We start from the raw sequence: 15,000 nt of genomic DNA, 5'->3' as shown, positions 1-15,000 counted from the left end.
AACACAGACATGACACGGACATGACAGGGACACGACACGGACACGACACAGACACGACACGGACATGACACAGACACAACACAGACATGACACAGACACGACAGGGACACGACACAAACATGACACAGACACAACACGAACATGACATGGACACGACACGGACACAAAATGCACATGACACGGACACAGACATGACATGGACACGGACACAAAATGGACATGATATGGACATGAGACAGACACAAGAGCAAAACCTCAGCTCTTTGATTCTTAAAAGTTCATATATAATTTAACCCTTTGAAAATGTGAACGTTTCATCTCGTGGACTCGTCGTTTTGTCCGTCTCACATTTTCTCAATGACCTGAGTTTGTATCGACCTCAAACAGAATCCTGAACCGACTCGGAGCTCAGGAGGAAATACCACAGGTCAGGGAAATGTCAGACAGCACGTGTCCCTGCAGGGGGCGCCAGAGAATCCTGACGAGTTTACACCAGGTGGAGAGTTAAAACCGACTCTCACAGAATCAGTTTGAACATTTTCTCAGTGTTTATTTGAGTTCAATCTGTTCTAGAGTTAATTTAACATTTTTGGAAAGTAACATTATCATTAAGTAACACTGGACCAAAGTTCCTGTTTAACCCCAAATCCAGAGTTATATTCACGTTTTGAGAGTAAACAGAAAACACTTTGTAGAGTTAATCTGATTTAACCAAACAACACACAGAGGAGTTTTATTTTTACACTTTATTTGAGTTAATTTAAGATGAAATTATGAACAAAACTGGTTCAACCTGGTTCTACTCTGACGGGAGTTTGAAGTGGAGGGAGGAGACAAATTAACACTAAGGGAAGTTGAATTAACTTCAATTATTTCTAAATCAGGTCTAAACCAGGACTAACCCTGGTTTGAACCCGGTCTGGGTCTTGGTCTTGTGTGGGTCTGGGTCTTGGTCTTGTGTGGGTCTGGGTCTGGGTCTTGTGTGGGTCTGGCTCTAGGTTTTGATCTGTGTCTGGGTCTTGGTCTGGGTCTGGCTCTGGTCCGGGCCCGGGTCTGGGTCTTGGTCTTGGTCTGACTCTGATTCTGGGTCTAGGTCTAGGTCTGGGTCTGGGTCTGGGTCTGGGTCCCGGTCCGGGTCTCGGTCCGGGTCTCGGTCCGGGTCAGGTCTGGACTCACGGCGTGCTGGTGCAGGCCCGTGGACACGGCGTGCATTCGTGCCGAGTGTTGGATGACGCGGTCGAACAAAGACGCCAACGACGCCACGGGACAAACGGGCCCCGAGCACAAAGGAGACGAGGACACAGGGGGCGCCAGAGAGCACAGCAGCATCCACACAGCGCTCACTGCAACACAGAAGAACAGGACTCAACCAGAGGACCAGGACCAGGACCAGAGGACCAGGACCAGAGGACCAGGACCAGAGACCAGGACCAGAGGACCAGGACCAGGACCAGGACCAGGACCAGAGACCAGGACCAGAGGACCAGGACCAGAGGACCAGGACCAGAGGACCAGGACCAGAGACCAGGACCAGGACCAGGACCAGGACCAGGACCAGACCAGAGGACCAGGACCAGAGGACCAGGACCAGAGGACCAGGACCAGGACCAGGAGGACCAGGACCATAGGACCAGAGAACCAGGACCAGGACCAGGACCAGACCAGGACCAGGACCAGAGACCAGGAGGACCAGGAGGACCAGGGACCAGAGGACCAGGACCAGGACCAGGACCAGGACCAGGACCAGGACCAGGACCAGGACCAGTGTTTGGAAGTAAGTAAAAAAGGTACTAAACCACGACTATGAACTAAACACAGACTTTTCTTTAACATTTTCTTTATCATGACCTTTTATTTTGTACGATCATAAATGATAAACTTTTGTGCCTCTTTATTATTTTTATCAATTTGTACGAACATAAACGAAAAAAATGGAATCTTTAAAAAAATGAAGATAAGAACTAAGAAAAAAAGTGACAATCTTAAACCCCGTTTACACTAAAACAAATCAGCGTGTCAGTGTATCAGAAATGATCTGTGTCCACACTCGTCGTTTCTGTGTCGGCAATCAAATCATTCCCTCCACACACTCGTTCTCCCTGTGACAGAGGGGTGTTCTCTCTGTGACAGAGGGGTGTTCTCTCTGTGTGACAGAGGGGTGTTCTCTCTGTGTGACAGAGGGGTGTTCTCTCTGTGTGACAGAGGGGGTGTTCTCTCTGTGTGACAGAGGGGTGTTCTCTCTGTGTGACAGAGGGGTGTTCTCTCTGTGACAGAGGGGTGTTCTCTCTGTGACAGAGGGGTGTTCTCTCTGTGTGACAGAGGGGTGTTTCTCTCTGTGTGTCAGAGGGGGTGTTCTCTCTGTGTGACAGAGGGGTGTTCTCTCTGTGTGTCAGAGGGGGTGTTCTCTCTGTGTGACAGAGGGGTGTTCTCTCTGTGTGTCAGGGGGGTGTTCTCTCTGTGTGTCAGAGGGATGTTCTCTCTGTGTGACAGAGGGGTGTTCTCTCTCTGCGACAGAGGGGTGTTCTCTCTGTGACAGAGGGGTGTTCTCCTGTGACAGAGGGTGTTTCTCTCTGTGTGACAGAGGGGTGTTCTCTCTGTGTGTCAGAGGGGTGTTCTGCTGATGGTGAGTCTGTTCTGTGTTTCTGTCATGTTCTAGATGGTTCATGTGAAACTTTTCAGGCCCCGTTCACACTAGTGTGTATGTGAGTGGTGTTGTTGTGTGTACAGTGTTGTTCACACTAGTGTGTATGTGAGTGGTGTTGTTGTGTGTACAGTGTTGTTCACACTAGTGTGTATGTGAGTGGTGTTGTTGTGTGTACAGTGTTGTTCACACTAGTGTGTATGTGAGTGGTGTTGTTGTGTGTACAGTGTTGTTCACACTAGTGTGTATGTGAGTGGTGTTGTTGTGTGTACAGTGTTGTTCACACTAGTGTGTATGTGAGTGGTGGTGTTGTGTGTACAGTGTTGGTTCACACTAGTGTGTATGTGAGTCCAGATGTGATGGGGACTGTGTGACTCCTGAAAACTCTGATACTGTGATGTAGGAGGTGGAGTCTCGTCCTGATTGGACACTGTGTCACTGTGACTCGCTGCTTCCTGTGACGCTGCTGTGGAGAACAGGAGCGTAAACAAACTCTTTCCCCCTTGGACTTGGAACAACACTTACATATATTAGTATTTGTGGGTTGTAGTGGCCCCGACCTGTCACAGCCTCTGTTTAAATGTGAAAACCCGAGCTGTTTCTAATGGTCAAATCACGTCTTTAGTGAAACAGCTGAGGTGTCATTAAGGAAACAAGGAGGTCGTCAAATGTCGTCTTCATGGGGAAAGAGTTAAACAAACCAGAGACAAATGGGAAACTGTGGCGCTGGAGCTGCTCACTAGTACAAGGTCCATGAAAAGACTTTTTACACTTTCCATCTTCCTCGAAATCGGCTGCTGCAGATTATTAGTGTTTCAGGCAGTTTTGCGTTAAAGGGCAAAGTTTAGTTCTACAGTCTGTGTGTACGACCTGCACATGTATAATGTGTGAAAAGTTTCACATGAACCAACAACACGACAGAAACACAGAACAGACTCACCATCAGCAGAACATCCCTCTGTCACAGAGAGAACACCCCTCTGACACAGAGAGAACACCCCTCTGACACAGAGAGAACACCCCTCTGTCACACAGAGAGAACACCCCTCTGTCACACAGAGAGAACACCCCTCTGTCACACAGAGAGAACACCCCTCTGTCACAGAGAGAACACCCCTCTGTCACACAGAGAGAACACCCCTCTGACACAGAGAGAACACCCCTCTGTCACAGAGAGAACACCCCTCTGACACAGAGAGAACACCCCTCTGTCACACAGAGAGAACACCCCTCTGACACAGAGAGAACACCCCTCTGACACAGAGAGAACACCCCTCTGTCACAGAGAGAACACCCCTCTGTCACAGAGAGAAACACCCCTCTGACACAGAGAGAACACCCCTCTGACACAGAGAGAACACCCCTCTGTCACAGAGAGAACACCCCTCTGTCACAGAGAGAACACCCCTCTGTCACAGAGAGAACACCCTCTGACACAGAGAGAACACCCCTCTGTCACAGAGAGAACACCCCTCTGACACAGAGAGAACACCCCTCTGACACAGAGAGAACACCCCTCTGTCACAGAGAGAACACCCCTCTGTCACACAGAGAACACCCCTCTGTCACACAGAGAGAACACCCCTCTGTCACACAGAGAGAACACCCCTCTGACACAGAGAGAACACCCCTCTGTCACACAGAGAGAACACCCCTCTGTCACACAGAGAGAACACCCCTCTGACACACAGAGAGAACACCCCTCTGACACAGAGAGAGAACACCCCTCTGTCACACAGAGAGAACACCCCTCTGTCACAGAGAGAACACCCCTCTGTCACACAGAGAGAACACCCCTCTGACACACAGAGAGAACACCCCTCTGTCGCACAGAGAGAACACCCCTCTGTCACAGAGAGAACACCCCTCTGTCACAGAGAGAAACACCCCCTGACACAGAGAGAACACCCCTCTGTCACAGAGAGAACACCCCTCTGTCACACAGAGAGAACACCCCTCTGACACACAGAGAGAACACCCCTCTGACACACAGAGAAACACCCTCTGACACACAGAGAACACCCCTCTGACACAGAGAGAACACCCCTCTGTCACACAGAGAGAACACCCTCTGACACACAGAGAGAACACCCCTCTGACACACAGAGAGAACACCCCTCTGTCACACAGAGAGAACACTCCTCTGACACAGAGAGAGAACACCCCTCTGACACAGAGAGAACACCCCTCTGTCACACAGAGAGAACACCCCTCTGACACACAGAGAGAACACCCCTCTGACACACAGAGAGAACACCCCTCTGTCACACAGAGAGAACACCCTCTGACACAGAGAGAGAACACTCCTCTGACACAGAGAGAAACACCCCTCTGTCACACAGAGAGAAACACCCTCTGACACACAGAGAGAACACTCCTCTGACACAGAGAGAACACCCCTCTGTCACACAGAGAGAACACCCCTCTGACACAGAGAGAGAACACCCCTCTGTCACACAGAGAGAACACCCCTCTGTCACAGAGAGAACACCCCTCTGTCACAGAGAGAACACCCCTCTGTCACACAGAGAGAGAACACCCCTCTGTCACACAGAGAGAACACCCCTCTGTCACACAGAGAGAACACCCCTCTGTCACACAGAGAGAACACCCCTCTGACACAGAGAGAACACCCCTCTGTCACAGAGAGAACACCCCTCTGTCACACAGAGAGAACACCCCTCTGTCACACAGAGAGAACACCCCTCTGACACACAGAGAGAACACCCCTCTGACACACAGAGAGAACACCCCTCTGTCACAGAGAGAACACCCTCTGACACACAGAGAGAACACCCCTCTGTCACACAGAGAGAACACCCCTCTGTCACAGGGAGAACACTCATATTCCACTGAGTCTCTGTGTCTTTAGTCCAACACAAACTGAACCACATCAGACACAAGGAAACAACTGTTTTTCTCACACACATTAGTTTATGTAAAACATAAACAAATGTGTTCAAGTCTGTGGACAGTGACTCACAGACACAGAGTCGAGTCGGTCGTCGCTCTGAGCCGCAGCTCGTCTTAAAATCCAGTGTTACGATAAATAAAAACTGAACCTCGTCGTCGGTCCATGAAAAGTCTGTTTTTACACTCGTCGTCTCCCTCGGCTCAAAATCAGCTGCTGCAGCTTCACACTTCCTTGTTTTTCCCGCTCACATGACGTCAGGAGGTCGTTAAGTTTGTGACACCAGCCGATCACGTGACCAGTGTTTCAGGCTTTGATTGTGGACACAGAAATGACGAGTCTGAACTCAGATCGTTTCCAATACAGTGATTCATTTTAGTGTAAACGGGGAGATTAAAGGGTCTGTGTGTGTGATCATATGTACAGACACACGTTTATGTGAATGGACACAAATTATGTCTCTTAGTGTTTTGTGGGTGAGACTCGGCGGTGACAGACTGACACACAGTCCCCATCACATACACCAGTTAAACTCTTGATCAACTCGTCACATGAGTTAGACGCCTGTTTGAACGAGTCACCGTCTACAGAATCAGACGACCAGACTCCAAACTGTCCAACACGGGAAAGAGCAAAAAGATCTGCCAAATGACGACAGGGACGGACTGTGGACCTGCCCGAGTCTGGACCGGGCGACAGAACCATCGGCCCGAAGCTGGTGTGAAGGAGAAACTGATGGTGCGACTGTTCCAACATTTAACAAACACAAAATGAGCATCAGTCGAGCTCGGTCTGAGGCTCCACACGAGATCTGACCTCGGGGGGTTTCAGTGATCCTGAGAAGAGGGAGAAATCAACGAGAACTACACTGGTGGAACGAGTCAAAAAAAAAAAAAACATCGGGAAAACTTTAGACCACAACGAAGTAAAATCCTGCAGTGCTCCAAGGTCCCGCTGCTGCAGACGACACATGTACAGCCTGAAGTTTACGCCTGAAGTTTACGCCTGAAGTTTACGCCTGAAGTTTACGCCTGAAGTTTACGCCTGAAGTTTAGGCCTGAAGTTTAGGCCTGAAGTTTAGGCCTGAAGTTTAGGCCTGAAGTTTACGCCTGAAGTTTACGCCTGAAGTTTACGCCTGAAGTTTAGGCCTGAAGTTTAGGCCTGAAGTTTAGGCCTGAAGTTTAGGCCTGAAGTTTAGGCCTGAAGTTTAGGCCTGAAGTTTAGGCCTGAAGTTTAGGCCTGAAGTTTAGGCCTGACGCCTGAAGTTTACGCCTGAAGTTTACGCCTAGAGAGGGACTGGGAGAAGGTCTGTGGTCAGATCAGACCAAAGTCGAGCTCTTTGACTTTAACTCCACTGCAGGAAGAGAAAATCTACCGGAACCACAGCGGGAAAAGTCTGGACGGTGTTTGTGTGAGTGGAGGAACGACAAACCGAGACGACAGAAAAGACCACAGTTCACTTTTTATAAAGTCCTGGTTTAGTCCTGGTTTAGTCCTGGTTTAGACCTGGTTTAGTCCTGGTTTAGTCTGGTTTAGTCCTGGTTTAGACCTGGTTTAGACCTGGTTTAGTCCTGGTTTAGTCCTGGTTTAGACCTGGTTTAGTCCTGTTTAGTCTGGTTTAGTCCTGGTTTAGACCTGGTTTAGTCCTGGTTTAGTCCTGTTTAGACCTGGTTTAGTCCTGGTTTAGACCTGGTTTAGTCTGGTTTAGTCCTGGTTTAGACCTGGTTTAGTCCTGGTTTAGTCCTGGTTTAGTCCTGGTTTAGTCCTGGTTTAGACCTGGTTTAGACCTGGTTTAGTCCTGGTTTAGACCTGGTTTAGTCCTGGTTTAGACCTGGTTTAGTCCTGGTTTAGTCCTGGTTTAGTCCTGGTTTAGTCCTGGTTTAGACCTGGTTTAGACCTGGTTTAGACCTGGTTTAGACCTGGTTTAGTCCTGGTTTAGACCTGGTTTAGTCCTGGTTTAGTTCTGGTTTAGTCCTGGTTTAGACCTGGTTTAGACCTGGTTTAGTCCTGGTTTAGACCTGGTTTAGTCCTGGTTTAGACCTGGTTTAGACCTGGTTTAGTCCTGGTTTAGACCTGGTTTAGTCCTGGTTTAGTTCTGGTTTAGTCCTGGTTTAGACCTGGTTTAGACCTGGTTTAGTCCTGGTTTAGTCCTGGTTTAGACCTGGTTTAGTCCTGGTTTAGTCTGGTTTAGACCTGGTTTAGTCCTGGTTTAATCCTGGTTTAGACCTGGTTTAGTCCTGGTTTAATCCTGGTTTAGACCTGGTTTAGTCCTGGTTTAATCCTGGTTTAGACCTGGTTTAGTCCTGGTTTAATCCTGGTTTAGACCTGTTTAGTTTTACTGGTTTAGACCTGGTTTAGTTGGTTTAGTCCTGGTTTAGACCTGGTTTAGTCCTGGTTTAGTCCTGGTTTAGTCCTGGTTTAGACCTGGTTTAGTCCTGGTTTAGTCCTGGTTTAGTCCTGGTTTAGACCTGGTTTAGTCCTGGTTTAGACCTGGTTTAGTCCTGGTTTAGTTTAGACCTGGTTTAGTCCTGGTTTACCTGGTTTAGACTGGTTTAGTCTGGTTTAGTCCTGGTTTAGTCCTGGTTTAGTCCTGGTTTAGTCCTGTTTTAGTCTGGTTTAGTCCTGGTTTAGACCTGGTTTAGTCCTGGTTTAGTCCTGGTTTAGTCTGGTTTAGACCTGGTTTAGACCTGGTTCCTGGTTTAGTGGTTTAGTCTGGTTTCCTGGTTTAGTGGTTTAGTCCTGGTTTAGTCCTGGTTTAGACCTGGTTTAGTTGGTTAGTCCTGGTTTAGTTTAGTGGTTTAGACTGGTTTAGTCCTGGTTTACCTGGTTTTCCTGGTTTAGTCCTGGTTTATCTGGTCCTGGTTTAGACCTGTTTAGTCCTGGTTTAGTCCTGGTTTAGACTGTTTAGACTGGTTTAGTCCTGGTTTAGACCTGGTTTAGTCCTGGTTTACCTGGTTTAGACCTGGTTTAGTCCTGGTCCTTTTAGACTGGTTTAGACTGGTTTAGTCTGGTTTATCCTGGTTTACCTGGTTTAGTCCTGGTTTTATCCTGGTTTAGACCTGGTTTAGTCCTGGTTTAGGTTTAGACCTGGTTTAGTCCTGGTTTAGACCTGGTTTACCTGGTTTAGTCCTGGTTTAATCCTGGTTTAACCTGGTTTAGTCCTGGTTTAGACCTGTTTGTTTAGACCTGGTTTAACCTGGTTTAGTCCTGGTTTAGTCCTGGTTTAGACCTGGTTTAGTCCTGGTTTAGTTGGTTTAGTCCTGGTTTAGACCTGGTTTACTGGTTTTAACCTGGTTTAGACCTGGTTTAGTCTGGTTTAGTCCTGGTTTAGACCTGGTTTAGTCCTGGTTTAATCCTGGTTTAGACCTGGTTTAGTCCTGGTTTAGTCTGGTTTAGTCCTGGTTTAGACTGGTTTAGTCTGGTTTACCTGGTTTAGTCTGTTTAGTCCTGGTTTAGTTTAGTCCTGGTTTAGGGTTTAGCCTGGTTTAGACCTGGTTTAGTCCTGGTTTAACCTGGTTTAACCTGGTTTAGTCCTGGTTTAGTCCTGGTTTAGACCTGGTTTAGTCCTGGTTTCCTGAGTTTTTAGACCTGGTTTAGACCTGGTTTAGTCCTGGTTTAGTCCTGGTTTAGTCCTGGTTTAACCTGGTTTAGACCTGGTTTACCCTGGTTTAGTCCTGTTTTAGACCTGGTTTAGTCCTGGTTTATGGTTTAGACCTGGTTTAGACCTGGTTTAGTTCAGACTTTAGGTTCCTGTTTATGGTTTACCTGGTTTAGTCCTGGTTTAACCTGGTTTAGACCTGGTTCCTGGTTTAATCCTGTTTAACCTGGTTTAGTCCTGGTTTAATCCTGGTTTAGCCTGGTTTAGTCCTGGTTTAGTTCCTGGTTTATCCTGGTTTAGATTGAGGCGACAGAAAAGTCGGGAGCAGCTGAAGTTTTTGTGTTTTCTTCCCAAAGACGATTTAACGAGTTTCGGTCTAAACCTCAACTCAGAATTATTATTTACATGTAAAATTTTAATTCAGAACAATTAATTCAGAATTTAAAAACCTCCTGTGAACGTGGTCGGGGCTGAATTATTATTTCACAGAACAAATCCCACGTGAGAAAAACCTGCAGCAGGGTTTGGGTTCCAACTCGTTGCACTTGTTTGTCTGTATTTAGTTTTTAACCAACAATCGGAAAAAACCCAAAAAACTAAACATTTTAGCTCGTTCATATTTGTAAAGACAGAAAAACAGCAGAAAAAAATCATAATACTCACAGAAGCAGCAGTAGAAGTAAAAGTATTAGTAGTAGTAGTAGTATTAGTATTTGTACCTGAAGTGCTGGAGGCGGTCATGGTGCGGGTCTGGTCTGAGTCTCGGTCTGGACCTGGTCTGAGTCTCGGTCTGGACCTGGTCTGGACCTGGTCTAGGGTTTTTGTAGATCAGGATCCTCCTCCCACCGTCCACTCCTCCATCAGTCACAAGAACGAGGGAGGAGGAAGAGGAGAGAGAGAAAGAGAGAAAGTGATGGAGGGAGGGGTGAAGGAAAGGATGATGGGAGGGAGGGAGGAGGAGAGGAGAGGGAGAGAGAGAGGAGGAGAGGAGAGGAGGGAGGAGAGGAGGGAGGAGAGGAGGGAGATGGAGGGAGGGTAAACGTGTGCAGAGAGAAGACGGCGCCACCTACAGCCCAGAACCATCAGACTCCAGAAGAGTTTGAGTCTGACGTCGTTTATCGTCGTGACACGAGAAGAAAAACGACAAAATACTTCACACGTTTCAACTGGAAACAGTTTAATAAAAAAAAAAAGTCGAAATCATGTCTGTGACACTACGGCCCCGTTCACACTAGTGTGTGTGTGAGTGGTGTTGTTGTGTGTACAGTGTTGTTCACACTAGTGTGTATGTGAGTGGTGTTGTTGTGTGTACAGTGTTGTTCACACTAGTGTGTATGTGAGTGGTGTGTTGTGTGTACAGTGTTGTTCACACTAGTGTGTATGTGAGTGGTGTTGTTGTGTGTACAGTGTTGTTCACACTAGTGTGTATGTGAGTGGTGTTGTTGTGTGTACAGTGTTTGTTCACACTAGTGTGTATGTGAGTGGTGTTGTTGTGTGTACAGTGTTGTTCACACTAGTGTGTATGTGAGTGGTGTTGTTGTGTGTACAGTGTTGTTCACACTAGTGTGTATGTGAGTGGTGTTGTTGTGTGTACAGTGTTGTTCACACTAGTGTGTATGTGAGTGGTGTTGTTGTGTGTACAGTGTTGTTCACACTAGTGTGTATGTGAGTGGTGTTGTTGTGTGTACAGTGTTGTTCACACTAGTGTGTATGTGAGTGGTGTTGTTGTGTGTTACAGTGTTGTTCACACTAGTGTGTGTGTGAGTGGTGTTGTTTGTGTACAGTGTTGTTCACACTAGTGTGTATGTGAGTGGTGTTGTTGTGTGTACAGTGTTTGTTCACACTAGTGTGTATGTGAGTGGTGTTGTTGTGTGTACAGTGTTGTTCACACTAGTGTGTATGTGAGTGGTGTTGTTGTGTGTGTACAGTGTTGTTCACACTAGTGTGTATGTGAGTGGTGTTGTTGTGTGTACAGTGTTGTTCACACTAGTGTGTATGTGAGTGGTGTTGTTGTGGTGTACAGTGTTGTTCACACTAGTGTGTATGTGAGTGGTGTTGTTGTTGTGTGTACAGTGTTGTTCACACTAGTGTGTATGTGAGTGGTGTTGTTGTGTGTACAGTGTTGTTCACACTAGTGTGTATGTGAGTGGTGTTGTTGTGTGTACAGTGTTGTTCACACAGAAACGATGTGTCTGGACACAGATCGTTTCTGAAACGGTGAAACGTGGATTTGTTTCAGTGTAAACGGGGAATAAAGGACACAGTGACTCAGAGGAATATGAGTGTTCTCCCTGTGTGACAGAGGGGTGTTCACAGAGGGGTTGTTCTCTCTGTGACAGAGGGGTGTTCTCCCTGTGTGTCAGAGGGGTGTTCTCTCTGTGTCAGAGGGGTGTTCTCTCTGTGACAGAGGGTGTTTCTCTCTGTGACAGAGGGGTGTTCTCTCTGTGTGACAGAGGGGTGTTCTCTCTGTGTCAGAGGGTGTGTGACAGAGGGGTGTTCTCTCTCTGTGTGACAGAGGGGTGTTCTCTCTCTGTGTGACAGAGGGGTGTTCTCTCTGTGTGTCAGAGGGGTGTTCTCTCTGTGTGTCAGAGGGGTGTTCTCTCTGTGTGACAGAGGGGTGTGTTCTCTCTGTGTGACAGAGGGGTGTTCTCTCTGTGTGAGACAGAGGGGTGTTTCTCTCTGTGACAGAGGGGTGTTCTCTCTGTGTGACAGGGGGGTGTTCTCTCTGTGTGACAGAGGGTGTGTTCTCTCTGTGTGACAGAGGGGTGTTCTCTCTGTGTCAGAGGGGTGTTCTCTCTGTGACAGAGGGGTGTTCTCTCTGTGTCAGAGGGGTGTGTTCTCTCTGTGTCAGAGGGGTGTTCTCTCTGTGTGACAGAGGGGTGTTCTCTCTCTGTGTGACAGAGGGGTGTTCTCTCTGTGACAGAGGGGTGTTCTCTCTGTGTGTCAGAGGGGTGTTCTCTCTGTGTGACAGAGGGGTGTTCTCTCTGTGTGACAGAGGGGTGTTCTCTCTGTGACAGAGGGGTGTTCTCTCTGTGTGACAGAGGGGTGTGTTCTCTCTGTGTCAGAGGGGTGTTTCTCTCTGTGTGACAGAGGGGTGTTCTCTCTGTGTGACAGAGGGGTGTTCTCTCTGTGTGTCAGAGGGGTGTTCTCTCTGTGTGACAGAGGGGTGTTCTCTCTGTGTGACAGAGGGTGTTCTCTCTGTGTGACAGAGGGGTGTTCTCTCTGTGTCAGAGGGGTGTTCTCTCTGTGTCAGAGGGTGTGTGACAGAGGGGTGTTCTCTCTGTGTGACAGAGGGGTGTTCTCTCTGTGTGACAGAGGGGTGTTCTCTCTGTGTGTCAGAGGGGTGTTCTCTCTGTGTGACAGAGGGGTGTTCTCTCTGTGTGACAGAGGGGTGTTCTCTCTGTGTGTCAGAGGGGTGTTCTCTCTGTGTGACAGAGGGGTGTTCTCTCTGTGTGACAGAGGGGTGTTCTCTCTGTGACAGAGGGGTGTTCTCTCTGTGAGAGGGGTGTTCTCTCTGTGTGACAGAGGGGTGTTCTCTCTGTGTGACAGAGGGGTGTTCTCTCTGTGTGACAGAGGGGTGTGTCTCTCTGTGTGTCAGAGGGGTGTTCTCTGTGTCAGTCTCTGTGTGACAGAGGGGTGTTCTCTCTGTGACAGAGGGGTGTTCTCTCTGTGTGTGTGACTCTCAGAGGGGTGTTCTCTCTGTGTGACAGAGGGGTGTTCTGCTGATGGTGAGTCTGTTCTGTGTTTGTCGTGTTGGTTCATGTGAAACTTTTCACACATTATACATGTGCAGGTCGTACACACACAGACACTAGAGATGTGTGGATCGTGTTTACAGCTGCGGTGTCCGTGGCTAAACCGCGGGTCGGGCAGATGATGTGACAAAAAATAATATTTTAATAAAATTTGGGCGGGTGGCGATTTAACTACTCAAATTAAAATATATAAATAAAAAATATATATATATATATATATATATATATATATATATATATATATATATATATATATATATATATATATATATATACACTCGTCCTGTTAGTCCTGTTTAGTGCATCACGGCAAATAAAACCACGATTCTTGAGCAACGACCTGGTGCGTTTATTGATCCCACACACTCACGGTGAGGTTCAGAACAGGGAGTTAAACCCCGAGGGACGAGCGAGATTAAGAATGTGAACGTGCACATTGAGCGAATTTTGGAATGAATGAGCTTTTTTTTGAGTTTGCATTTTTATCGAGGCTCTTTAGTTTGTTTACTGTGTGATTGTTCTAAAATCTAAATTCAATCAGCAGATGGCGGCGAGTGCCGTTTGGAAAACTGGTCAAAACTTTGGGTGCAAATGGACGGCGTTTGTGTTGCGGTTGCGGATGAAAAAATATCCCATCTGTGCATCTCTAACACACGTTTATGTGAATGGACACATATTGTGTGTCTCAGTGTTTTGTGGTGAGACTCGGCGGTGACAGACACACATCAGAGTATCAGAGTTTTCAGGAGTCACACAGTCCCCATCACATCTTTACCAACATACACACTAGTGTGAACCAACACTGTACACACAACAACACCACTCACATACACACTAGTGTGAACAACACTGTACACACAACAACACCACTCACATACACACTAGTGTGAACAACACTGTACACACAACAACACCACTCACATACACACTAGTGTGAACAACACTGTAGTGTGAACAACACACTGTACACACAACAACACACACTCACATACACACTAGTGTGAACCAACACTCACATACACACACTAGTGTGAACAACACTGTACACACAACAACACACTCACATACACACTAGTGTGAACAACACTGTACACACAACAACACCACTCACATACACACTAGTGTGAACAACACTGGGGCCAAAGTCTTTGTTAAACTTTCTTCTTGTGCCAAGTTCATCTGAAGCACAAACATTTTCATCGTCAGAACAGTGAAATGTGTCGCAAAAACGAGTTTTCTTCATCTGAACAAACAAAACTGGAGCTGGAACTAAATAATTTAGTAAAATAAACCAAAAAAATCCTCTTGGTGATAAATCGATACAACAGAACACGATATCGATACTGAATCATCACATTAAACGATACGATACATCAATATTTTGATATTTTTGCAAAACCCTAAGACTAAACCAGGACTAAACCAGGACTAAACCAGGACTAAACCAGGACTAAACCAGGACTAAACCAGTGTTGTGCAAGTTCACACTTTTCATGAACTAGTTCAAAGTTCAGTTCATTTTATATTTAGGTGAGATCTGTAAATGAAAGGCTGCATTTATTTTAGACTAAACCAGGTCTAAACCAGAACTGAACCAGGACTAAAAAAGAACTGAACCCAGGACTGAACCAGAATTGAACCAGGTCTGAACCAGGACTAAACCAGGACTAAACCAGGTCTAAACCAGGTCTAAACCAGGACTGAACCAGGACTAAACCAGAACTGAACCAGGACTGAACCAGGACTAATCCTGGACTAGAACTTGGAATCTAGGACCGCCCCTGAGAGAACCCCGAGTGTGATCGTGCGTCAGCTGCGTTTATCTCGGTGGAGCGCGGACTTCTGCGTCGGTCCTTTCGCTCAGGATCACGGTCTACGCGGGCGAACCTCCGGCGTTTCACCGCTGCTGATATCGCCGTGATTTTAGCAAATTTGTATGAAGAAAAACGAAAAAACCCACCATTTCAATCCAAGTTAAAAAAGCATTGTGACGCGCGTTACTGACACATGTACCAAGTAAAATAATACGCGTGCGGAGCAGCATGTCCTGTGCCTGTAGATTTCAGGAAATAGGATCCATCCTATTTTTTTACGC

General features: G+C 47.0%; 1 protein-coding gene across 1 annotated transcript in view; it reads right to left on the bottom strand.

Annotated features, from left to right (window-relative positions):
• The window catches only part of prl2 (prolactin 2), a 24,833-nt gene that overhangs the window by 6,760 nt on the left and 3,073 nt on the right, over window positions 1-15,000 (bottom strand). Inside the window, exon 2 of the mRNA XM_055159884.1 lies at window positions 1,177-1,343. Within this exon, the coding sequence (XP_055015859.1) occupies window positions 1,177-1,343 (167 nt within the window). The remainder of the gene's footprint in view (window positions 1-1,176; window positions 1,344-15,000) is intronic.

This window comes from Boleophthalmus pectinirostris, unplaced genomic scaffold, assembly GCF_026225935.1.
Source record: "Boleophthalmus pectinirostris isolate CB_2022bp ecotype Guang Dong unplaced genomic scaffold, ASM2622593v1 HiC_scaffold_2825, whole genome shotgun sequence".
In the NCBI taxonomy this organism is placed as follows: Eukaryota; Metazoa; Chordata; class Actinopteri; order Gobiiformes; family Gobiidae; genus Boleophthalmus; species Boleophthalmus pectinirostris.
The sequence above is the reverse complement of the archived record's forward strand: the minus strand, read 5'-3'. Positions and strand labels throughout refer to the sequence as shown.